The 27,669-nt window shown below is 38.9% G+C and overlaps 1 protein-coding gene across 1 annotated transcript in view; it reads right to left on the bottom strand.

Moving 5' to 3' along the window:
- Nucleotides 1-2,206: 2,206 nt before the first annotated feature.
- The window catches only part of LOC147027138 (potassium voltage-gated channel subfamily B member 2-like), a 134,968-nt gene continuing 109,505 nt past the window's right edge, over nucleotides 2,207-27,669 (bottom strand). Inside the window, exon 3 of the mRNA XM_085883315.1 lies at nucleotides 2,207-5,594. Coding sequence (XP_085739441.1) covers nucleotides 3,816-5,594 — 1,779 coding nt within the window. The 3' untranslated portion in view covers nucleotides 2,207-3,815. The remainder of the gene's footprint in view (nucleotides 5,595-27,669) is intronic.

The raw sequence follows: 27,669 nt of genomic DNA, 5'->3' as shown, positions 1-27,669 counted from the left end.
GTGAAGGTAACCTGGACAGGAGGTGCTGTACTCCCACAGAGCGGGTTCTTCATGGTTTGATTTGTGTTTTTTGTGAATGTTGTGGATTGAAGTGTTTTATGGTGGCCAGAGTGCAAATGCTGCCACTAACCTCTTAAGAATGTATAACCCAACTGCAGGAGGACATCCACGGACACCGTTGGGCACCAGATATGGATGGCCGTTGGCTCACGTGTTCCTCTGCCATTTGACAGGTTGTTTTTTTCATCTTGCTGGGTGTCCATGATAATACACCATCCTCACCAGGAAACCTTGTGGGGGACACAGTTTAGTCACTGACAACCAGAATATGAAGGAGGTTAGTACAGGTTTACACGTTACCTGAAGCAAGTCACCGATGTGATATGGCCTGACCCACCCTCATGTGGAGTTGGGAATTATATTAACCCCATGTCCTTACCCTGGGTACCTCCAGTGTGTATGAAAACTTGTGTGAGGAAGAACGAAGCCATTTTTCTATTCTATAATCAGACGTACACACACACACACACACACACACACACACACACACACACACACACACACACACACACACACACACACACACACACACACACACACACACACACACACACACACACACACACACACACACACACACACACACACACACACACACACACACACACACACACACACACACACACTCTCTTGCCTTATTTAATACAGGAGGATAAAATATTTTCTAATAAATGATTTATTTGGTGGAAAGGTAAGTAGGGTACATTTAATCATGATACCTCCCTGTTATCCCCCTCTCCCCTCGCTCCTGTGAGAGTGGGGTGACAATTTTTTCCCGTATACGTGGCACAATGCAAATTGTGTACTGACCCCTGCTGTCGAGAGGGGAGATGTATAAAAGCCATGTCATAAAATATATTTTTCCAACCTACTCGTCATCCCCTCTCTCCTCCCACCCCTCCCCCTTTTCCAGGCCACTCTGGGGGAGGGGGGGAGGGTGTGTTTCTGGCTAATTTGAAAACGGCTTGGTCAATCTCCACCAAATTTATGTATGTTCAGGGTACCCAGAGTCAGGTCATAGGCATTAAATAGTACTGCCGCCCCTTCGGGTTCACGAGGCGGGGGGAGAAAATTCTCGATATTAATGTGTATCGTGTAGCGCCACCGAATGGTGCTGGGAGAGGTATTGCAAGTCACCTGTGGATGTGACTTGCAATTTTTCAGTTTTTCTGGCATAGTAAAATGTTCTTCACTGACCTCTGCGAAAGGGAGAGGGGGGGGGGGGTATTACGCTCCCGTATGGAGCGGGTGTTTCTATTGATGTAAAAACAACAATCCAAGTGAGTGACTGACATAAGGCTCAAAAATAGACAGATTAATTGTTTTGGTCCTAATCACATCATGTATTCATCACATCAAGAAACAACACTCAAAACAAGTTTTTAATGCCGTTTTTTAAATTTATTTGCACAATATAAGCATGGAAAGTGCGGAAAGACAGACATATGACGCGGAATGCAAATGCGGCCATTGTTGGAAGGTAGAAGATGAAGCTGAGAACAAGCAGGCAAAGGTGGACATGCATCGCGCTGCCAATTGGCGTGCACATTGGACAACACAGGACGCACGACGGGACAAGTCACCGCTTCAAAAGCGTGCACAATGAACACATTGGGAGACGGAATGCTTAGCAGCTCTTTCGTCACTTCTTTTTCATTCGGTTTTGAGGGTTTTGCTATAGGCACTGATTCCAACTCACCGCCTGCGGGTTTGATAAATAAATTATATCAGGTTCTCATTCACTGAAACACGCAGATTAGCGCCTGAGCTGCTACTAGCAATCCCCACGCAAACTGTATTTACAAAAAGGCTGGGTCAGTTTATTACATAATGCATAAAAACACCTTCAGCTAAGAATTCGCATCTCGCGGAAATAATTCGTAACACGCTTGACTTGAAGACGACAGAGAATCCATGAACCGGAATTGACGTCACAATCAAAAGACGGGTGTCAAATCATAAGGAACAGCTAATGGCCATCCCACACACGGCCATGGAACGGTAGGAAGATTTATATTCCCTGGATTTGCCGGAACACCATGCTAGCCAGTGGGAGTACACCTGAATGAGTTGCGTTAAACAATATACGTTCATATTATTTATTACGTGGCGTTTTTTGGCATTTGGTACCCTACCCTGACCTTCCTAAAGATGCGCATTGACCTCCGAGTCGGAAGCACCCTTTTTGTTTTTTTGTTTTTGCATCATCGATGGATGCAAGTTGCAGCAACATCATGCATTTTGTGAGTAGCACCGAAAACCTTGCGGCGATCACCTCGTGTGGCGAGATGGGTGCTCGCACGTGGTTCCACCAAATGTTGCAAAAAACCACAACAACATGGGTTGCAATTCTTGCTCTGCATATCTGCGGGCATGCACATCTTGCAATGAAACTATGATCTTTCCGGAGGCAATACGGCCATGCTCTTGTGTGTGTGTAAATTGACAGCCCCGAGCCTGTGCCTGAGGGTGTTGCGAGTTGGAGTGTGCTCGCAAGGCTTCTCTCTAAGTAAGAAGAAGAAATAAAATTCCAAATAGTTAAAGTGTTGCAAGGTTGAAGTTGCACTGTTTCCACATCTTCCATGTATCCAGGTGTTTTGCATTTATTAATGACCAAAACCTCACACAATTCAAAACCTGGTTTCCAATGTCGTGGTTCGAAGCCAAACAAGTTGGCTGGATGGGTGACTTTCTAATCGAGGTTGTAATATAACTTGATAAACCGAGCAGGAATTATATAATTGTTTCACGGGCTTTTCTTTCTTCTTAACTAACATGACCCTTAATTGTTGTTGAACAACACAAGTGTCTACTTTGAGATATCTTCAAACAAAACGATGTGCTGCATTTTGACAGTCATCTTTAAAACCAAATAATTGATAATAGAGCAGAATTTTTTTTTTTCAAAAAAGAATTGCAGTTTCTAAGTGACTGCTGAAAAAAAGTGTCCAAAGTGGAAACCACCGATGAATAAACCCCCCTGTAAAAATTAAACCAACAAATTTGCGGAATGGTAATGCAGTTTAAACTGAAATTTCCTGACTGGTTGTTCATTGGGTGTCCTGTCTTATATCTGCATTTCCACAGCCAATCACAGACTATCAAAGGCAAGATGAGGCAGCCTATACCTCCAGGAAATTTGCTACTTAATATTTTATTATCAGGAGTTAAAGTGAAAAATCTGTTCATCAGATGCAGTAATTTGAAGATTTTGAAATTTGAATCAAGATTCCCTTTCGTGAAAGTCAGAGTGGACATTGCAACACAACTGGATGAGTCTACGCTTGGAATGGGTGGCATCAGCATCAGCACTAACAGTGACAGTTACACACATAAACATATTGAATTAAAAAAATGATGGAGTACATCTATAAACGACAATTCCTGATCAAAACAGAAGAATGATTACATTGTATACATGTTACTGTTTTTTTGTTTTCTTCCGGTGAACATTGCTTTAGCAGGGTCCTGCAGTGGACACATGGAACAGGATGATTGTGAGACCCTGCAAGTGATGATCGTTTTGACTCGCCACGCGAGGGGGACAACGCGTAATCTGTCACAAGGACAAAACTAGCAGCTGCGCGATAGCTTCAGAATGAGTTCCACCGAAGCTCATAATTCCAGCTCTGAGAGCCAACACTAAACAATGCATTTTGGCGACAAAAAAAATGCATCATCACAATCATGATTGCCAAAGGTGTGATGGCAATGGTCTTCAACGTATTTGGCCAGTTCATTACAATACGCATTTGTCAACTTCCATTATTTGGCTGCAGTTCTGATATCCTATGCACGTCATTTAGTTCCGCAACTCCAGTCTGTGTTCTTGCTTCCTCTGTGTGATGTGATGTGTACACAGTTGGCTTTGTGCACGCAACCTGGGCAGGTATAGTTGCTGTCCATTGTGACACACCTTCGCACCTCCTTTCAGCACCTGTTTCCTGTGCTGTTGTTTGATATTCCGCATCATCCGCAGTGAACGTGGTGAGTGCAATTCCAGGGCCAGATCGATAGCTGTGCTGCCTTGGTTCTACTCGTTTCGCAATGTGTTGCACATTTGTTGCTTCTCCTTGGCTTGATATGTTTAGTCTGCAGCTCAATGAATTTGCTGAGTTGTTTGTATTTTGTTCCTCAAGGCTGAAGCCAAATTTTCCCAACTGTGGTGTGCTTGCAAGAGGAATAGATTTGATTCCATGGGATTGTGTAGGTCTGCCAAACATGCATCCTGCATAAGGAGGGGAGCTCGGAGTTTTGGTGCCTCCCTCCACCTCAGAGAAATCTGCAACACAGCTAATAAAGCTATCCACACTGGATGTACTTCGCATGTCTGGGACAGCATCTACAGTAGGTGTCTGGAGTAATGGCCTAGGAGCAAGGCAAGAAATAACATCTTCCATTTCCAGCATGTCTTCTCGTTCAGATTCTTTGCATGAGCGGTTACCTTTGTCATGATGTGAATCCATAGTCGTGGCTAATGTTGCTGTTCCACTGTACATATCTTGCAACCCTTGCACATCTAAGTGGTGAGGTGCAGATGGAACACACAGAGGGGTTGGGCGAATCTTCGTCGGGCATTGATTGAGCTCAGCCGAAAGAGTATTGGGACGTTTCGGGGACAATGAATCTTTGCGTTGACTGCTGGGTGATACAGAAGACAAGCCTGGGTTATCATTCTTGAATTGTGTGTCAGTACTGCCTTGCTCTACAACAACATCAACCAGGTCAAGGCTGCGGGCAAATGTGTCCTTCAAGTTCATGGAGACAATGCTGCCATTTCTCCGGGCCCTCTCCAGCGCCTCACGGCGCTTGATGGCTTTTTCTTGTCGTTTCTGTTCCTTGTAGAATTCAGAAAAATTGTTGACTATTATAGGTATGGGCAGAGCAATGACTAAGACACCAGCAATGCAGCAAAGCCCACCCACTATTTTTCCCAGAAGTGTCTTTGGGTAAATGTCACCATAGCCAACGGTTGTCATAGTTATAGTGGCCCACCAAAAGGAGGCTGGGATACTGCTAAACTTTGTGTAAGGCTCATCTTTTTCAGCAAAGAATGCCAGGCTGGAAAATATCATGATGCCCATAGCTAAAAAAAGTATGAGGAGGCCCAGCTCATTATAGCTCCTGCGTAGGGTGAAACCGAGAGACTGTAGGCCAGTTGAGTGGCGAGCGAGCTTGAGGATACGAAGAATTCTCATAATGCGAAAAATCTGAACAACTCGGCGGACATTGTGGAACTGCGTCAGACTGCGGTTTGATTCAGTGAGGAAGATGGTAACGTAATAAGGTAGGATGGCAAGTAAGTCAATGACATTGAGAGCACCCTTGAAAAATTTCCACTTGTTAGGGGATGAGATAAAGCGGAGAAGATACTCCATAGTGAACCACGCGATGCACACGGCCTCCACATGGGCCAGTGTTGGGTTGTCATTTGCCTGCCCAAAGTTATCCAATGCCTGTAGCTCTGGTAGTGTGTTGAGGGAGAGTGCTACAGTAGATAGAATGATGAACAGGATGGAGATAATGGCCAGCACCTGAAGAACAAGAGTGTGGGAGAAAACAACATAATAATTGGCAAATATGATTTTCTTAAGGTGATTTGTATTTTGGTTTATGTTTATATTCCACATATTTGGTGAAAAAGACCCTAATTTCGAAATAGAAAGCATCTGTAAATGTAAAGCACGTCCACGTTCACTTCGTACTTGAACTAAACTTGACGAAAACGACCGTTCCAAAAAAAAATTGTACATGTTATTCATTTGTGTTCTACATATTCTTATGATGAAAGATTGTTGAAGGTTTGATGAGAAAAACTCAATTGGTAAAAATGTAATGGCCTGAACATACAAACTGAAGCTCAATGTTAAATAAATAAAAAAACTGAGGCGATAAAAAAATTGGGGCATCTCATGCTTGACGCGCTTGTCTGAACCTGTTTGTGGCGAGGATGTTGAGGTCACGGAGAGATTCACTTACCTTGGCAGAGATATTCATGTCTCTGCTGGCTGTGAGCCAGAGGTCAATATGTGACTGGGTCAGGCCTGGGGAGTCATGGATTCACTGGATCATGGGGTGTGGTGCTGTCGGTACCTGTGCAGTGCAATGAAAGACCGAGTCTTCATGTCCTTGGTGCTTCCAGTCTTGCTTTACAGATGTGAGACTTGCAATCTGACCAGGGATCTGAGACAGAGATGAACTCTTTTGGTACCAGGTCTCTTCAGCGAATACTTGGCTATCGCTGGTCGGACTTTGTGTCCAACGAGCGGTTGCTGAGAGAGGCTCAAATGAGATTTGTTACCTGCATAGTCCGTGAGCATCAGCTGTGGCTGTATGGACATGTAGCTCTTTTTCCTGATGCTGATACTGCTCACCAGATTCTCTTAATAAGGGAGACTTGTGAGTGGAGGAGGCCAATGGTTCGACCAGGTGCCTCGTGGTTGCAGCAGGTTGATTGGCATCTCAAAGAGATGGGGATGGGCTAGGCATCTACCTGAATGATGGCCAGATGGAAGCCCCTGGATTACCGGCAGAAAGTGGATGCAGTAATGTGCTGCTCCGGTGCATGCTCCCACACCTGACCTAGCCTGATATGGTTTGTTTTTGAGTTATTTATTTCAATGCCCTCCCTATGTGTCTCCAATACTGCCCAATATGCTCATTTGGACTTAACTTGGGCCATTAGATTTGGCATGGGCTGGCAGGATAACCACGATGTATGCACACCTGCTTCAGCCATCTAGCCTGGGTTTGAATTGCGGACCAGCTGCAAACTGTCATCTTGAGATCTCACAGGCAGGGTGAAGCATCAATGTGTGTGCCATCCCGCCGATGGACGTTAAACTGGACATCCTGTATTTCGGCATTAGTTGGTGGAAGCTATCGATCTCATGATGTTCTTTGAGCTATCGCCAGCAGCCTGGAACAAATCAGAAATCCCTGCTCTAATCACTGCATCTGCAGAACAGCCAAGCCACCAGTAAATGTGCCAACCAGCAGCTATGTGCTGCTTACAAAAGGAAAGGGCTCAATCAGGAACAGCTTCATAGAACTCCAAAAAACGAGTTAAACATAACCTCCATTTAGTAAATATGTGCTGAATACCTTCAACTGGTTTTAATTTATTTTAATGTTTCCCCATCTGATCCACAATTAAAGTCTCTGAGATATTCCCCACAACCAAAGTACTTTATGGTTCCCCAGTCCATCTCTGGATACTTTCTTCACTCATGTGTTACATTTGTTACTCGACAATCCTCTCAAACCTGTCCTGACTCAAATGAGGTGTGAAAGATATTCTCACATCATTCTTATCTCTTTCAATACTGACAGCAACTTCACTGTACTTTTGGATGCATATTATCTGGCACAGTGGTTTATCTGTGCTTATCTTCCTGAAGTGCTTCTTTACTTCCCATAATCCTACCTGAAACTGCTCTTAAAGCCCTTCCTCACCTCCGAGATAGACCGTCTCAGCTACTAGTTTTTTATATTCCCTTGATTTTTCTTGTTTTTGCTCAAAAATGTACACAACTATTTAATAAGCCTGCTATCTCACTTTCATCATTAATTAATCTGATTACAATATCCTGAAATGGGCACACACTTGTCTTAACCTGTTCTTAACACTTTATGTACTTAGCAATGCCTTGCTATGATGTTTAATATTCTCGGTCATATCCTTTTCATATTCTCTTTTGGCTAACTGAGCCATTGCCTGAACGAGCTTCTGTTTGCTGATCTGAGTCTGGCTCTAGTCCTGCTATTATATCCTGGAATAAAACAGTTTGCTTGCTTGCTTGATTCAAGCTCCATTACTCTGCAAGAGGGGGTGAAAAGTTCCACCATTCTTCACAACAGGATAGCACCAAACGCTTCCTTCGTTCATCTTGTCAGCAAGAGGGTGTGGGGCAGGAGCACATTTTGGGCAGATGAGCATATCAATCATTAGACCCGTCACATCCAATGGAACCCGATGCATCATCATCATCATCACTCGAGGCCTGGTGTTGACTTAATGGTAAAAGTGGCTGGCTTAAGATTTGAGGGTCTTGAGCTCAAGCCCCTGGTGGGCCGTTCAATTAACACAAGGTAGGGTTGACTCAGCCTGTCATCCTTCTGAGGTCAGCAAAATGAGTACCAGCTTACTGGTATTGCCTCAGTGGCTCAGCTGTGCTTTCAGAACAAATGATGCAGCCAAGCAGCCATCGGCTGCATATGAATAAATAAAATAATAAGTAAATTGTCATTCTCTTCCCTAATACTATTGTAGCCAAGATTATCCAGGGCCCCTCAGCAGGAAAGTGTCTTTTTTAATTTCACTGGTTTCCATATTTTTGTATTTATTCATTCTCTCTTTCCTCCTCTCTTCTCCCTTGCCTCCTTCGCTCTCTTCTCCCTCTCTTCCTTCTCTCTTGCCTCAGTTTCTTCAACTCCTTCCTCATCACTTACTATCCTTGAACCACTTTCACCCCATCAAACATCATACATATATTCATCTGGATTTATTGATATTCCTGTGTCCAAAATATTTTTTTTACAACAGGAAACCAATAAAATTTCTTCTGAATTCCCAAAAGAGCCTTGTATTTTCTCAATTTTAAAACCTTTTCATTATTTAACAGTTGAGTTAAATCCAAACTTGTTGGTTTAGCAACATCAAAATAAAGCCAATCTTTTATTGAAAGCAACCCATTCTTATGTTGTAGAATTATTTATTAAAATAACAAATAACCTTTTATTGTAGGTATGCTTGGACACAGAAATGATCATTTTCTTGAAGCCTTCTTGCTGTCATGAATGTATCAGAAATATAGACATAAACAGAGACATTTTGAAGGACATTATCATAAAAAGAAAACCACAAAGCTTTTCGTTGTGCTCTCTTCAGGTGAAATTCGCACAAAGTGAGTGAGGAATGATGAAGAACAGCAATATTATTTATGAGTTAAAGTGCCGATGTGATGCTCGGCATGTTTGCAGAACTACCCAGACTCTGGCTGACTGAAATAAACAGCATGTCCTTTTGTCCATCAGGAAAACCACAATTGGTACACGAATACAGCTGGTATGTACTTGTAGGAAGGTGCCAGCATCAATCCCAATATCGTGTGCATCTGCTATTGGACAGCATTTGAGAATGCAAACTGTGCTGAACATTATCATGTGGATGTATTCAAGATATTGAGTAGAGGATGAAGTATAACGCATCTACGAATATGAGAAGCAACATTTATCTATTCCATGGACCCTATGTTATGTTGGCAAAAAGAGTTTGTCCACTCGTTTTGCTTATTTGTGCAAAGAAGAAGAGAAACACAAACTCATCTCATGATCACGGATGGTTGTGAAGAAGATTCTACAACAGCATCAGCGGCTCCACCTCAGACTCTGCAGCCTCCAATTGGAGAACTAAACACTGAACAGGCTACTCCCACCGAGGTGATGACGCATCAGTAGAGAATGTCCAATCAGAATTGACTTTGTTGATTGGTGTCTATTAGACTGTTCTTCATCATTACTCACTTAATTTGTGCGAATTTCACCTGAAGAAAGCACAACGAAAAACGTTGTGTTTTTTCTTTTGATGATAATGTCCTTCAAAATGTCTCTGTTTATGTCTGCATTAAAGTTTTGCAGTACCAAGCATCTTTTTATCAGAAATATAAGATAGATTATTAGGATGACAGTATGACAGGAGGTATTAGGATCACACCTCCCCATCTTCCAATTGTCAAATCAGTTTGTATTCCCTTACTTATTATATATAATCCTATTCTTTGTTTTTTCATGATATAAACTATGGCAAAACCATTATTGATATTAGCCTTATTAAATTATTTTATTTGTTGTTTGCTAATCGTGCTTCCACAAAACTCATTCTCGGCACCAAGTGGATAATATTCTTCCTTATGAGACCGATTTAATTCTTCCAGGTCTTCTATGCGTATTTTAAATGACCAATTATACCCTACATCATTCATATCATATCCCCAATGTTCTATTCTCATACAAACGATACGCCCTTCTTTATAAAATTGTCTTTCAATTGGAACTGTTAATTCTGTGTGACCCGGACATAAAATCAACACTTATGTATATTTGGAAGACACAGCTATTTTATTTAGGATATATATTGTGATAAATCACTTAATCTCACCAAGTCATTCGCCTCAGTCAGGCTTGGATAATTTATTAATTTATAAGCATTTTTCAAATTAATATTTTTTGTTATACTTTATTTCTGTCATTCAGCCTGTGCCTTTGTGAAAGAAATTGATAAATCAATATCCAGTTCTTGGGATACACCAAAGGTGGAACCATCTTTTCCAACATGTCATTTATATTATATTAAAAGTTAACATCATAAAAATTTATATTTTTGTTGAGTTGAAATAACACAGACATAATTGACCCCAAAACTTGGAATTTAATTATTGGACTTGAAATGTTTGAAAAACGTCATTCTGTAAGAATTTCATGACTTCAACAGGTGGTGGAAAACCATAACTATCAAAATAATATTTTTAAAACCTGATTATTATAAATACAAATCCAATGAGAACTGTTTCATGATCTTCGAAATTCATAGTAATATTCTTGTATATTTAGACGAGTTTGTTAATTCATGTCTCATACAAATAACCACATTATCAATTTGGCAAGTTCTATATTTGATGTTGTATTCTTTGCAAATTCTTTAAACCACTCATCAATGCTCATTTGTTTATGAGAAAGATATAATCCATTAAACCTTTTAGTTAATTTTACACCTGCTTGTGCGATGGAAGAAAGCATATCTCCAACTAACAATCTCGCTTTATCAGGCAGACCTTCAAGTTTTTCAGAAAATTCTACAATTACACCACTTCCACTAATTTGTTTCTCCAACTCTTTGTTATGTCTCTACAACTTTTTTGAGCCCAGAGTTGAGCCTTCCTTTTGCTGGTGGTTTTAAGCGCTGCTGAAATACCGCCTGTCAATGCTCCAGCCACACTTAAACCAGCAAATAAAGGAAATAGAAATGGGAGAAATCCTCCACTCGTCTCTCTTATTGAATATTTCTTCAACATTCGTTTTGACATTATAATTTTAAGTGAGCCAGTATTGTTCAAGATTTTCACCCGTTCTCTTGTGAGCAAAACATCAATTCTTACTGATGCTTTTTTCTGAATTGTATTAACGATAATCATACAAGGCTTTTGATTTTGAATACAAGATCATAGTGTATTAAGATTGATTTGATTAACATATACCATAGTTGGCACTTTACTACTCATTTATTTATCAAAAAATCACATGAGACAAATCGTAACACTATTATCTGTATTAATATATAATTCTGTTTCTTCCAAAAGCAAACACGATGTATCAACTTCTTCACTATATCCTCTTTCAATGTATAGGGAAGAATCCACTCTATTAGACTTTATAGTTTCCTTTTGAGCGCTCAGGTCAATCGCTTAGAGTGTATATAGGCTTATAAATGCAACCATATCCAAAATGGGTTCTTTATTACCATTGCTTTCACACAGCTTTTGTTAAGACTTTATGCTTCAGCATAATCTTTTTTTCCCAATCAGTTTCCAATCTATCTCGTGGATAAAATGTTCCATCCAGAGAAACACAAAGTTGTTTCACCTTAGCATTACCACTCAACGCATAATTCTTATCAGCAGCAGTATCTCCATCTGGTTTCTGAAAAATGAGCCAGAGGTATCGTGGCTTTCCGTCCAGAACAACCAAATTCAATGTGGAAATGGTTTCCTTCAGTTTAACATGTTGACATATTCTTTTAAAGTATGATACATTTCGTGGTTTCTTTGATTTAAGGCTTCTATTAAACATCTCTTCTGTTTTAAGATTAGGAGAATATTCACTAATATACCAACTCATTTTATCAATACCAAATTTATTCTGAGCACCAAAAGCATTAGCAATGCCAAAAAGCAATCTATTTTCATTATCATTCCTTTTGAGTTGAAATCTAGTTTTAAGTCCATACATAACTACCATAATCACAAAATCCAAATATAACTTTAAGAGGAACTGCCACGGTAAAGCTATTACCTGCTTTTGTATCATCATGATACATTGCCTTTCTTTGACTATAAGCAGGGTCTGCATTTGTTCCCATTGCCATACCAGGAATAAAACCTTTGACAGCCCCCTTATCCATTCTATCACGAAATGAATATCGTGTAAATTTCATCATTTCAGATGTAGCAGTGACATAATCAACCACTTAACCTTCTTGTATTCCAATATACAAATGAACACCATCAAACATTTACCAGAATAAATCATTTACAAGTGTCACGTTTGTGGTATTCCCAACCTTAGTGAATGGAAATTTACACAAGACATTTTCAGCTGGATTCAAATAAGTTTTTGGATAATTTATTTCAAAACTTTTTGTTCCATTTGTATTCCAGTCTGTTCCTGTTACAACATTTACCTTGAAGTAGTCTTCTTTTTTTAGTCGAGTTTGAGATGACATTGGTATCATCCAAATCAGAGATACTATCAATTGCGTCCATACCTGTATTTATTTAGTAAAAAAAAGATGTTAAACCTATTGAAACCCTGACCCAAGTATTTGAATTATTTTCTGTCATTCTTGGGGAGACAACTGACTTTTGCCTTTCTTAATTTATTTTATTGCTTGCAATTTATGGGATTCCTTTTGGCCATCTTTTATACTCTTTGAAGCACCCGCTACATTTCCCACAGCAGAAACAGTTGAACCAATTAGGTCTTTATGTTTCAGAATAGTTGAACCTTCAGCTATTAGAGTATCAATTATCCCATCTCCTTTATTTCTAAATTGATGTCCTCCACCCCATTGTCTCTTAGGTTTATTGTATCCTCTACCAAGATACATACCTTCACCCTTGCAGTATGGGGAAACGAACATCCCATCCCTTGTAATTATTTTATATTTTCCCAACTCGTGTTTCCTCACAATAACCATCGTATTTATTTATTGGAAAACTTCACGTAGGTGAATTCTGATGGATATAATTTCTCCATTAAAATAAATCATACGATTATCTTGATCGGTTATCCTAAAATTTAATCTGTATATGGTTTTTCCAAACACGGGTTGATAAACCAGATTTTTTGGTGCCATTTTGAATTTATAAGCAATTGGGTTGAGTGTGCAATGAAAGAAAATATTGTATTTGTTCTTATTCCATCATTATAAGCACTATCAATCAAATCACAGTTAATTAATATCGAATTTATGCCTGAGGATATTTGAATGAAATTATTACTATAAAAGATTCCATTAGTTTCAATCGTTTGTGAGGAGTAACCCAATAACTCTCTAAATGTATTATAAATTGTGAAATCAACCTTGTAGTTATTTTTTAAGTTTAATTGTTGATTTTGAAGTATGTTTATAAATAACTGAAACAATATTTTTTGTTCATCACCCTGTTCTTTCATCAGGCCAGTAATTTCGGAAGATATTTGAGAAAGCTCGTATGCTCAGGCTGAAACTGTTATTATTTTTGAACTGCTTCCTGGAGTATAACAAAACGTGTCATTTTTCTCTGAGATATCAAACAAGGTATTATAAGTTTCCATAGATTATAAAGATGCCTCATATTCTTTTGTTGCATCAAGTTATAGTGGGTATGGGAACGAAGATGTGTGATCACTCATTGTGAAATTAAAACTAAGGATTGTGCTTCTCATTTATAAGTTTAAAGAGGCTGTATATAATTGTGGTACATCTCTATTATATTTTCTGAAACACTGTTCTTGTTAAATAGTCTTGAAAAGAAGACAACACAAAACATTTTTCTTCCAATATTCAGTGGCAGTAATTCTACCATTAACATATATATATATATATATATATATATATATATATATATATATATATATATATATATATATATATATATATATATATATATATATATATATATATATATATATATATACACACACACATATATACACACATATGTACTTCTTTATCATCTTTCAACAATAAAAAAAATTCTCATTAACATCTACATTTGATAATTTTTCATTTTCATCAAGAGAGAGAACTAAACTCATTTAACATGGGATAAAATATCTCTGCATTGACATTTATTACTTATTTTCATGCTCATTAACTGGTCTAAAATAGCTGATGCTTCTTCAAAACAATTGTTTCCAGCCTTCTTACTACCGAACTATAATAACAGTCTCTTAACTAATTGTAATGGGTTATTTTGAAGAAAACTATCATCTGAACCACACTGACTTAAAACCTCAAATTAAAATTTCTCCTTTTCATTCTTCCTTCCTTAACTGGCAAAATAAATTCCGTAATCACTCGAGAATAGTAAATCAATATATACTCGATAATCCTCAGTTTTTATATTCAATGGTGTATCAAAATCACTTGATTCACACCTCACAGTCGAACTTTGTCTTCCATCTTTTGTAAGAAGAAACATTAATGTCGGAGTTAATTTAACAGGTGGTTGAACAGAACTCAAGAACCTGAATTCATCATTAAATATCAACCCCTTTTCTTTAACAAGATGAAATATTGCTGGTTGTTCTGTTTGAATGAGATCTGCTTTGTTTTTTGTATATGGTGAATATTCATTGTTTCGAAGAGCAGTCACAACATAATCAAGGGATTGATTTATCTCTTCCAGTTGTTGAAATAATCGTACATCATCATATTCTAATTCTCCTATATCTTCTCGTTCATGATTCGTCATTTGACGAAAATCTTTTATCATTTGAAGTATTTTTAGGGGTTCATTCTATCATAGGAACTGTAAACATTTGTTGGGGATTTTTTTTTTTTAAGTGGTTTAAAAAATTTATCTTGTTTTCTTTCAAACGCTCCTTCACCCATTAGTTTCTCTCTGCATTTCTTCTTTATGTTTTCCTGTTGTTTTACAACTTTTGAAACCAACTCGTGATGTTCCTTAAATGTTCTTGCTCATTTTTTCACGTCCATTTTTTATTGGAAAATAGCATTTAATGAACTGCAAAGGTGACTAGGGAAATTGTCCTTTTCTTCATCGTTAAAGTAGAGGTGTTCAAATAAATTCTTTTCTTCAAATATTTCATCAAATTCTTGATTAGAATTAATATGAGTTGTAATTTCTTCTTCACTAATACTTGTGTCTCTTCTTTTCATACATTTGCGTTGAGTTTTTTCATCAACATCAAAACCGAATGATAAAATCTTCACTCCATTACAACTCAGATGTTTAATAATTTGTCTCATTTCTTCTGGATTAGTTTCTATTAACCCAAGACCACCACATTTTAGTTTATTTAACTCACTCTTACATTCTGAATATTTTGTTGTACTAAGAGGGACCTCGTCAAATATTTGACCTTCCTTCCTCAATCGCATATGTTCCTCCATTGAAATGTAGTAATAATCTTCACCTTCTACTTCTCCTGGTCATATTACTCTGGTTGTTGTAGATACAATACATATCACAGGGTGTGTTGTTACAAAAACATGTAATCTTTTCATTTTAACTATTCAAGAACCTAGATTTATGAAAATTTTTCCCAGAAGCAGATTTATCCACGAATTGATAACAAGTATCACTTATGTATGTCATTATCTATCAAAAAAAAAAAAATATATATATATATATATATATATATATATATATATATATATATATATATATATATATATATATATATATATATATATATATATATATATAGTGTTGTGGTTGAGGAAATTCGCAAACCACCATTCAGGTCCCGAAGGTGAGATATCTCTGAAAGTACATGTGTAGTTAGCCCCAAACCCGTTGTTTAGAGGGAATAAATGTGATTCATTCGGGCTGCGACCCTTCAAGATAGCCGTTTTTCTGTTCTATCTTTATTTTGAACCAACCACGTCTCAACCGCCATCACACAACAACCACCGACCGCAACGCCGCTTCACAACAACAACAATGCCAACAGCCACGACCTTTACCGTCACGGCTCGCTCTCGCAAACATCGCATCACCGCCATTCCAAGCGTCGACATGGCCATCACCACCACAATAAACCCTCCACCACCTTCGCCTCTCCTTCTGCCGCCATTCCCGCACCACTTGTGGGCACCGATCCTGGACTTGTACAGGGCGCGCGCTGAGCCGCGGGTACAAAGAGCGGCCTTTCCGAGGGGAAGTCGGATCAGGAATGATTCACGCCCACTTCCGATCCGTCCAATCATTAAGCGCGGAGCGATTTGGCCCCGCCTCCAGGCGCGTCGGAGTAGAATCGATCTATGCAAATTCGCGGATCAGGAATGATTCACGCCCACTTTTCCTCCGTCCAATGGGCGAGCGTGGCTCCGCCCCCGAGTTCATCCCGATCCGGAAATTTGCATATGGTTTCTCCTGCTGCACTATAAAGCACCGAGCGCGGGGCGAATTGAGAGAGTAAGAGTTTCTGTTTCGGGCTCGAGAGAGAGAAGAGTTTCAGTTTCGGGCTCGAGTGAGAGAAGAGTTTCTGTTTCGGGCTCGAGAGAGAGAGAAGAGTTTCTGTTTCGGGCTCCAGTGAGAGAAGAGTTTCTGTTTCGGGCTGGAGTTGGAGAGTGGAGGTTTTTTCTGTTTCGGGCGAGTCGTGGCGGCGGCGGCGAAGTGTGGCAGCAGCAGTCAAGACGGGTCTGGAGGAGAGGCGGTCTGTCGGGGAGTTGCAGAGAGGAGAAGCCGGGAACACGGTCGAGGGCGCAGTGGAGTCGCTCGTCGCGGGACCCAAGCAAGCCAGCTATCCTCTTTCCCCAGAGCATCAACAACCCCCTGTTTCCCCACCCCCACGCTGAGATAGTGCGAAAAGGGGGGCCCCGTTCCCACCCCATTCCAGGCAGTGCCAGCGAGGCCTGCGGAGGAGCGCGGAGTCGGGGCGCCGCCGCCATTTTGCGGCTCATCACCAGACGGGTAGGCTCGACGCGGTCTCGGCCCCAGGCCCGTCTGCCCCCTTGTAGTTGAGGGTGGCCCCTTTTTCTATTGCTTTGGAGTATATGTGTTGTCGGCGCCATCTGTAAAGTAAAACTGTGTAAGTGTTGCCGTGTGCTCGCGTAGTCGATAGTAGATCTGCATTGTGTTTCTCTTTTACATTTGCTTTTGGTGCATAATTGTTGTGTTTCTTTTACATTTGCTTTTGGTGCATAATTGTTGTAATTGTATATGTGTGCTTTCCGTTTGCCGCGGAATAAATGTGAATTATGTTGAACTGTTTTTCCCGTTTCGCTTCGTCTTTTCTTTAATTGAATCTCCATCTTACTTCACGTAAAGGGTTGGTCGTGGGCTAAATACGCCCAATAATTAATCGGAACCGTCGAGGTTGACGATAACACCGCTCAGTTATCCCGATAGTACGGAACGGGTCGCTTAAAGTGGCCGGTGTCCGAAGTCAACCTGCGGCGAGGTGCAATCGCCCGGTCTACCCTCCGTGTGGGTACTTAGGTAGGTCGAATTTGGCGAACAACCCTATCCCACGCGGGGGGCCAATTGGCACGATCGTGGTGAGGCCGAAAGGCCCACCCGTGACTAGTTCCCGGCGTTAGTCTGAGAGGGTCACGACGGAATTGTCCGTCCGGTGGGCGACGTGCCGCGATTCGAGTTACGTGGCCGCTCGCACGCCGGCGGGCGCGAATTCGCAACAATATATATATATATATATATATATATATATATATATATATATATATATATATATATATATATATATATATATATATATATATATATATATATATATATATATATATATATATATATATATATATCTCAGTATCTCATCTTGTTTCACCAAAACATAATATTTTCCAGTTGTGTGTTTCATATACTCCTCAAATTCTTTCTTTTTTTTAACCACACAACATAGAACAATTGTCTCTCCAAAAAATATTTATATCTATTGAATTTAACTTGAATAAAATGAATATATTAGCATTATTTCTTATCGAGCAATGAGGGAGTTGAAATTATGATTGACTAAGATAAATACAATTACAAGAAGAATGCCTCCCTCTTGTGCAATAACTATACATAACCGTTTGGTTTCTCTCATTAACCAACGATGGTTAATGCTTGAACCAACGATGAGACATTTTAATGAATTTGGAAGATTTTTATGGTTGTTAAATCTGATCTTATTTTTCCCAAATGGGTAAAAAATCATTCATTTATATATTTAGAAAACAAATTATAGAGATATCCAATGATAATTATTGGTCAAATGACCGGCATGTCGATCTCCCTTATATTACTAATAAAAAAACCGCTCATTATGCTTATATCAAAAACTTTTCTGGATTGGTAAGTAGTCAAGTTTATAAATCAAAGCATAAGTCATATCCTTGTAAGAGATGTCTAAATATCTTTCGATCTCAACAAAGACTGGATAAACTTTTAAAGTATTGTTCTAATCATAAAGCAGCAGTTGTGCTTCCAGAACCAGGACAGAAAGTTGTATTTAATGAAACAAATAAATGTATAAAACACCCCTTTTTAATTTATGATGATTTTGAGAACATCTTGGAAAAGACTGATGATATTAAAAAATATCGAAAGCATATCCCTTGTGGGTTTTGTTATTACATTAAATCATCTGTAGGAAGTAAACATAAGTTGGAGTTGTTTAGAGGAACTGATGCTGCTGATGAATTTGTTAAAAGGATTGAGGATGATTGAATTAAATTAACTGAAATTATGTCAGGAACAAATAAACCCCTTGACTTTTCTTCAAATGAAGAGAAAGAATTTGAAGAAGCAAGGTTTTGGCTTTATGTTGGCTTAACAGTTCTGGTTTTGGCTTGGGATCCTAGGGTCCTGAGTTCAAGTCTCATTGGCTGCTGAACTAACACCAGGGGGTTGACTCAACCTGTCATCCATCCGAGGTCGGTGAAATGAGTTTCAGTGTAGCAGCCAAAAGGCTGCACATGAAGAGAAGGGGTATCAATGGATTGATTAAATCTGGTATTGGTGTGGTGCAGGCAAGATGGGCAGAATGGCCTCCTCCTGTGCAAGATTTCCTTGCAAGGATTTGTCACATATGCTCAGAGGCTTTGGTAAAAACTGATAAAAGGGAGATCATTGCCTTATAATCGGGAAATATATAGGAGCAGCTCATAATAATTGTAATCTTAATTTAAAATCCCAACAATCATACCTGTATTTCTTCATAATAATTGCTATTATAATATGCATCTCTCTATAAAAGAACTAAGTAAGTCTCCTGGAAAGATAATCGCAATGCCTAATACAGATCAAAATTAAATTTCATTTACAAAACAGATTTTTACTCATGAAATGGGTGGAAATACAAATATTACATTTCTTGACTCTTTTAAATTTATGACAAGCACTCAAAGTTCTCTTTTCCTATACTTTCTAGTCAATTTAGAATTGAAGCCGACTTGGGTAAAGACATTTCTCTTCTTACTAAAAGAGCATTTACCCATATGATTATATGGATTCCTTGAAAATAATTAAAAAAAACAAGAATTCCTCCTCAAAAGCATTTTTATAACAAGATAGGAAGATGTCATATTACAGGTGAAGAATATGAAAGAGCAAAACAAGTTTGGAAAGAGTTTGAGATAAAGAATATGGGTGAATATCATGACCTTTATTTAATAACTGATGTTTTATTACTTGCTGATGTGTTTGAGAAATTTCGAGAAGTTTGTTAAAACAAAGATTCCTATGGACTTGATCCTGTCCATTATTATACATCTCCTGGACTAGCCTGAAGTGCTATGTTAAAAATTACTAAACAACCCCTTGATATTCTAAGTGATGTAGTAATGCTCTTGATGATTGAGAAGGCTCTTTCTATTGAGTGCAGCCTGTGGCTGCTGGTCACATCATTGGTTGGGATGCAGCAATGCCTCTGATGCAGTGTCCCCCTTACCAGTACACAGGTACTCATTTTGCCAACCTCGGAAGGATGACAGGCTGAGTCAACCTCCTGGTGTATATTAATTCAGCTGCCTATGGGGCTTGAACTCAGGACCCTAGGATCCCAAGACACCACCCTAACCACTAAGCCAACACCAGGCTGTTGAGAAGGTTAAAAGAGGAGGAATTTCACACGTTGTTCAAAGAGATATGCTAAGGCAAATAATAAATATCTTCCAGACTTCTCACCTGATAAGCCCACATCTTACTTAATGTACTTTGATGCTAAAAACTTGTATGACTGGGCAATGTCTGAATCACAACCCTATGGTAATTTTATATGGGTGAAATAATACGAGTACAAATCTATCTTTGATGATATAATCTCCACAATTCAAGAAGATTTAGATAAATGGGATTATGGGTATTATTTTGAAGTGGATTTAAACTATCCCAGAAAACTTCTGAACCTTCCTTTTGGAGCTGCAAAAGAGATCCCCAATCAAGAGCTATTCGGTGGTTATCAAAAACATTTCTTTAGTTCTTCAAATGAGTTTAAATATATTCTTACAACTAATTTACTAACAACATTGTTTGATAAAGAGAAGTATGTTTTACATCAAATAAATTTTAAAGCAATTTATAGAAGCAGGACTACAAGTAAAAAAGGTACATCGGGGACTAAAGTTTAGTCAAAGTTATTGGTTAGGTCAATATATTGATTATAATATGAGGATGAGCACAAAGGCTAATAATGATTTGAGAAGGACTTTTACAAGTTGATGAATAATTATGTATTTGGTAAAACAATGGAAAATATAAGGAATAGACAAAATGTAAGACTTGCTACAACTTGGGGGCAGGCAGAGAAGTTGATAAATAAGCCAAGCTTTACAAGAATATAAATATTTACAGATAATTTTTGTGCTGTTCATTTAAATAAAAAAAGTACAAAGATGGATAAACCGATTTATGTGGGAACATCTGTTTTCGATCGTTCAAAGTATTTAATGTACATATGATTGCTTTTATAATCATCCAAAGAAAAGATATGGTGAGAATATTGTATTGCTATATGTGGATACAGATAGCTTCATACGAGAGATAAAAACAGATGATGTTTATGAGGATATGAAAGAAGATGAAGATATATATGATACAACTAATTACAATCCTAATAACCCACTCTTTTTCAAATTTGAATTAAAAGGTTATTGGTAAATTTAAAGATGAATTAGGTGAAAAGATACTAAGTGAATTTGTACGTGTTAAATCAAAGGCATACGTTTATAAATACTTAACGAGAGGGTTAAATTAATTAAAATGTGAAAAGAAACTTAAAGGTCTAAAGAAGAGTGCATTAAAAGAGACCATGAACTTTCAACATTACCTTAAATGTATATGAAAGAGAAAGGATGTTTATAGAGAGATTAATCTTATGAGAAATTATAAACACAAAATATTCTCAGAGACTCTTCATAAGAAAGCTCGAACAGCATTTGATGATAAAAGATAAATAATGAGTGATGGAATAAATACATTGCCTTATGGGTTTAAAGTATAAGTATTAATAAAAAAAATGGGGTTGGGGGTTTTAATGGCCTACTGCTGCATTACATTTAATTGATGAATAAATTAAGTTATTCCTGTAAATAAAACACAAATATTTTTCAGATCTCTATGTGACTACTCAATTTGATTAGGGAAATGATCATGTGAAGGGGGGGGGGAGGCGAAGCCCAGCCCCCGGCAGAGGGAGTAGTATCAAAAGGGAGGCAATTGATGCAGTAATGTGTTCCAGTTTGAAAAGGTGAAATATGAGTGAGCATTGGCGAGAGAATATTGCGACTTTGAGAAATGGGACACATGACTGCAACAAAGTCTCCCTTTTGATACTACTCATGATAATGTGAAGCGATGCTCAAGCTTCTTTGTGTACTCGTACACCTTAACATGGCATTTTTCCAAGGCAGAAAGAGGCATGGGAATGCCTCTGGATATTTTGCAGTCCAGTCTAAAGCAACAACGGCAAAGCAAGTATGAAAATAAGGTGAAGGCCTCTTACTCATGAAGCATTTAAGGGTGCTGAAGCGTCACTAGTCATACCATTGTATCGTTTACAGATATGCAGGCAGACATGCACACAGACAGACACTAAATTGCATATTTTAGTATAACTATCAGATACCCGCATATGTAAAATGTGACTTCAAGCCCTCAATTACACCCCCCTTTACAAACCCAAAACAATCATCCCCCCTCCCAAACTCCAAGTAATCAACCTCCCCTTCCCAACCTGGAGGCTTCAATCACCTTCCCACTCCAATCCTTCAAACCCACCCCACACCACAATACTTCATATGAGGTGAACAAGATGGACACAGCCGCAAAATTCCCATTCAACCACACATTCACAGAAGTGGAATGGAAAACTGGAAACTTGGAAAGAGGTGAGCTTGGAGAGGGTTAATGGGAATATGAAAGATCATGATTGTGGATGGGGGATGACCTAAGATGGTGGTGAACAACTGTCTTGAAACCCTGGAGGGAAAAATGATATTGAAGAGATGTGGAAGTTGGTTCCATATAGTGTAGTAGATAGTAGAAAAATCGTGCAAATTATGATACAAGCATAAAATTTGGAATTTCTGTTCTGCAGGGCTTTCTGATCAAATCTGCTCGATTGGCCATTTGAAAATCCAAATTATGAAAAATTTGAAAAAAAAATAATTCAAAAAAAATTTGAAGTCACATCTGGCTGAAATTCTTGAAGGGCAAGTGAACATCCCAGACAGAGAACCAAGAGGAGATGCAGTCATCATTGATGGCTCAGCACTTATCAATGCCTTACCTCCACGCACTTCAAATATATTTGATGACTATGCTAAAGAAGACATCATCCCAAAGGTGGAATCCTATGGTGCCAGGTACGAGAGGGTGGACGTAGTGTTTGATGTGTACAAGAAGTCAAGTCTGAAGTCCGAGGCAAGGTCGAAAAGGGGGCAAGGAATCAGAAGAAGAGTGACAGGAACTAGTAAGACCCCAAGTAACTGGAGAAGCTTTCTTCGAGATGACAACAACAAGACTGAACTGTTTCACTTCCTTGCGGAAAAGATGTGTGAAGCACAGACGACAAGTACAGTCATTGTCACAAAAAGGAGAAGATGCCATTACCAACACAAGGAAGTCACTGGATGCTGTGTCTCGATGTTGTCATGAAGAAGCTGACACTCGAATATTTGTACACGCCAGGGATGCAACGACAGATGGTAGCAAGTCCATTATCATTAAGGCTAATGACACGGACGTACTAGTCATAGCAAAATCTGTACTGCCATCCTTACAGGAACTAGGTCTTGAGAAAATGTGGATTACCTTTGACCAAGGAGCCAAGGCACGATGGATTCCAGTCCATGAGGTCGTTTCTCCAATAGGGCCTGAGAAAGCTAGAGGGATCCCATACTTCCATGCGTTCACTGGATGTGATGTCGTGTCTGCCTTCCACAGTAAAGGGAAGAAAACTGCATGGCAGACTTGGAACGTCTTTGATGTTTCTGAAATATTCCCCAATCTCAGCCAGCATCCAACATTGATTTGTGATCTTGACTTTTTGAAGTTTTTTTTTTTTCAAATTTTTCAAAATTTGGATTTTCAAATGGCCAATCAGGCAGATTTGATTAGAATCCCCTGGACAACAAATGTGCCAAATTTGATGCTTGTATCATCATTTGCACGATTCCTCTCAAAAATTGCTGTTATCTGCCCCTTAATAGTTGGGTAAATAAAGAGGACCAAATGAGCGGAGGTGAGCAAGGATTCTGGATTTTGGGAGTTTCACCAGAAGGGGGTTCCTGGCAGACTGTTTGTGCTCTGCAGAAATCTGGGAGGGTTGGACGACATAAAAATAGTGGAGGGTACAACATCAGAAAGGAGGCAGTAGAAGAAAGAGAGACAACTGACCTGTATGTGATGGTGAAGTGATAGGCCAGACATTCAGCTTCATTGCAGGAGATTCCATTGATCTTGAAGGCCTTGATTTCCATAGCATCAAGCTGAGCAAGGTGTGAGGCAGGGGAGCCAGCCCAGTGGGGGGGGGGGGAGCAGTGTTCCATAAAGCGGTGGATTTAGGCATCATCGGTATATGAAAGTCCAGGTGTGCCAAGGAACGATTTTGTGCCAAGGAAAGAATTGAGGCTTTTGGCCTTCTCGCGAGCAGAGTCGGCTGTCGTGCCATTTGAAGTGTGGGAAAAGGATCGAGGAAGAGCATACTCCAGAGACAGACTTAACAAGATGACATCAGATTTTTGAGGAGGCAGACAAGTTTGAAAGTTTATTCTTGACGTTGGACAGATGTTGTTTTCAGCTTTATGCAATGATTATATACATCCCACAAATATCAATACGTACATATTTCTGATCAGTGTCAGGAAATGATATAGCAACACAATACTACCATAATCTTCTCGATGTATTTATTTAGCACTTCGTAGGTTTCTACCACAGCCAAAAATATCTGTTAAAAAAAAAAAAATCCTTGTTATTCTGCCTAAAAGCAAATATGTCTCTTCAGTTTTTGCCAGAATAAATGAAGACAATTTTTAATAATTTGTTTGCATATTTAACCCCAATCCACCTCCAAAGTTTCATTACTTGCATTCATTATGCCAACGCTAAATTTACTCAATTTCTGAAATTTTTCCAAATAATAAAATTATCCCTCGGGTGGGTAAAAAGCTAGTCCCTAATAAATGCATTATCCTTAACAGCACTCCATAATTCCCTGCTTCAGCACCCTGGTTTCTTTCTGCCCGGTTATCAACTCGGATGTCAAGCAAAAGATTGAGGCATTAATAATGCAACACAGTCCAGTTGTTAAAGCATAACTCTGTTGTATAACAATCGCAAGAAACAAGAACCAATAAAGAAATGAAGACAGGTGTGTACCATTTGGTTATCATATCTGTCATATCACAAGCACAACAGTATTAGATTTAATTAACTACATGTCCCTATTGGGGGGTGGCGAAGGGGGTTGAAACAACGAAATAGTCAGATATATGGAGACTGCTGAAAACACAAACAAGTGAAGGATTATTGGGGGGGGAGGGGGTGGGGGGAGTAGGGTGCATGAGAATGGCATTTCGGATGAGCCGTTGTTATACTTTTGTGTACAATATGTTTAACAGTGTACTGTTGCATTAGGCTATTACTAAAATTGTCCAACACCAAAAGATAATGCCAACACATGGAAATGCTTCAAACTGAAAGGGAGGTAGACTGATAAGTTTGGTTCACTTTGGTGCAGTATTATCAATCAAACTAAGCCTAAGTGACTGCTAAGGAACAGTTGAAGGACTTTCTAAGCAAGAGATAAGATGAGTTGTTTTTCATTGCTTTCAAAGAAGAATCTGAAATTTTGCAAGTACAGTGATACATAAGGTCCTACACACTTCCAAAGATACTCCATCCCTCCCCTTACATATGTAGTGCAAGGCTGCTGCTTCATCATTTCTGAAGGTGCGGCCATGCCTCTAATGCAGTGCCCAGTACATTAGGGCAGGAATTTGGAATCTGGACAGAGTATATTGACACACAATGTCTTACTTCTTTGGAAAGACATCATTTAATGTCTACCAGTGAATGATGAAGGTAACTTTGGATCAGATATTATAACTAACCTGCAGAAATTTTATGTAAAGTAAAAATGCTATTTCAAGTCCTCAATCCCCCCACATCCCTATTTAACCCCAAGTCCTTAACCCCCTCCCACAAAGTCCCAACACCCCTCTTATCACTCTCTGTCCCCTCTCTGCCAACCACCCAACTCTCTGTCTCCCCTCCCCCTTTCTTCATGAAGTCCTCAACTTCATCAACTCAACTGCCCCTCCCCACCCACCCAATCACAAATCTTCAATCACCCCCTCCCCCCAAAAAAATCCTCAATCCCTTCCTCCCAACTCTCTGTTCCACCTCCACTTCAATCCTTTGTCCTTCCCTCACCATTTATTCCCATTCTTCACAACATTCCTGTTCCCTTTCTTTATGAAGAATGTTAAAAGTAAATAAAAAAATCACGCTTAATTCCCAATCTCCTGACCTTCCATTATCTCACAATTCTTTTGTAAAAAAGATAGTGTTTACATAAGCTAAAAGCATACAAGGTCATTCAAAATGGGGGAAAAATACAACCGGAACTCCTGGAGAAATATGTACACACACAGACGAAGACCTCGATAATGAAATGGGTTTTCTGGACCCTGGTTGAGTAGTTTAAGAGAAAATCATCAAAAAGACAGACAGAATAAGCATATTATTTATATAAAAGATAGATGAGTAAGTGTGTAGGAGAACAAAGAGATTGCCTATTGTAAATCTGATAGGAAGGAAGTGACTTTCATGGTTGGGTCATGTCATTGGAACACCGATCTACAGATTCCCCCAGCGATGTCCTGAGGGCCAGATGACCAAAGAAAAGAAGGAACGAAGAGCATGAGTTTGTGTGATTTTCTATGTTGTGATTTGCAACGATGTGGAATCATGTTTGAAGTGACACACAAGATAGCACTCAATAGATAGCAATGGACAAGTTTGAGTAATGCAGTATGTGGTTGCAAAACCATGAAAAAAAAACAAAAAAAAAAAACAGAAGAAGCGAAGTACTCACAGATAACAGCCATACACTGAGCACGAGGATTAAAATATTTTATTCATTTATTAAAACAAACGCTCATAAATGAAAATATAAACATAAACAAAATAACAAGAAAGATGTCCTGCATAGCACAATACTTGTGAAATCCAAAAAACTAATTTGACCATGAAAAAAAAAATTGATGGTTGAACTCAATGATCAAATATGCAAATCCTGTTGAAATTTCAAGTCAATCAGATGCAAATTGACGATTTTACAAATATGACCTAAGTTGTTGGCCTTTTGACCTTAAAATCAATTGGCTTGTTTCTGATGATCAACTCTATCATTTGGTGAAGTTTCGTGAAGATCGGTTTAAAATCGTGACCTGCAGACGATTGACAAACAGACAGACAGACAGAATAACACACGTGACCAACCAATATACTTGAAAAATCTTCAATTTTCGCAACTAACAAATTGAGCATGGCATATTAACAAAAGACATTGAGGATGGTCAAACAAGTTGCTGACAGTTATGAGGTTGAATGACGAATGCAGTTGTACAGAGTTGTTGAAGCTTTGAACAGAAGTGAAGCACACACACCACAGTAAGGTCGGAGGAAGATTGTTTGAAAAATAAAAAAAGCAAGAATAAAAGGGAACAAAGGAACGGAGGTGAGGTGAAAGGAAGGATTTGCCATGGGTAGCAGGAATGATCTTGAGATTTAAGAATAATATTGAACAATAGAAGCTGATATGGTCCATTTACAACAAACAAGACCTTCCTTTGCAGACAAATCTATTATTTATTTATCCCGGACCCAAGTTATGGAATTCCCTGAAAGTGAGCTGCAGGCAAAACATTGGTTATTATTTTTGTTGTTAAAAGCTTTAAACTCAATCTCAAAAGGTTATAATTGAAAGAGAGTCATCATCATTTTGTATTCAGCCTATGCATGCGAGTTGCATCATTGCTGGGAATGTGGCTGTGCTGCTGAAGCAGTCAATGCCCCTGTTACCAGTAAGGTGGTACTCATTTTGCCAACCTCAGAAGGATGACAGTTTGAGTAAACCCACTTGGTGTTT

The sequence above is a fragment of the Eptatretus burgeri genome, chromosome 5 (genome assembly GCF_056783735.1).
Source record: "Eptatretus burgeri isolate ZD-2024b chromosome 5, Ebu_testis_v1, whole genome shotgun sequence".
Taxonomy (NCBI): Eukaryota; Metazoa; Chordata; class Myxini; order Myxiniformes; family Myxinidae; genus Eptatretus; species Eptatretus burgeri.
The sequence above is the reverse complement of the archived record's forward strand: the minus strand, read 5'-3'. Positions and strand labels throughout refer to the sequence as shown.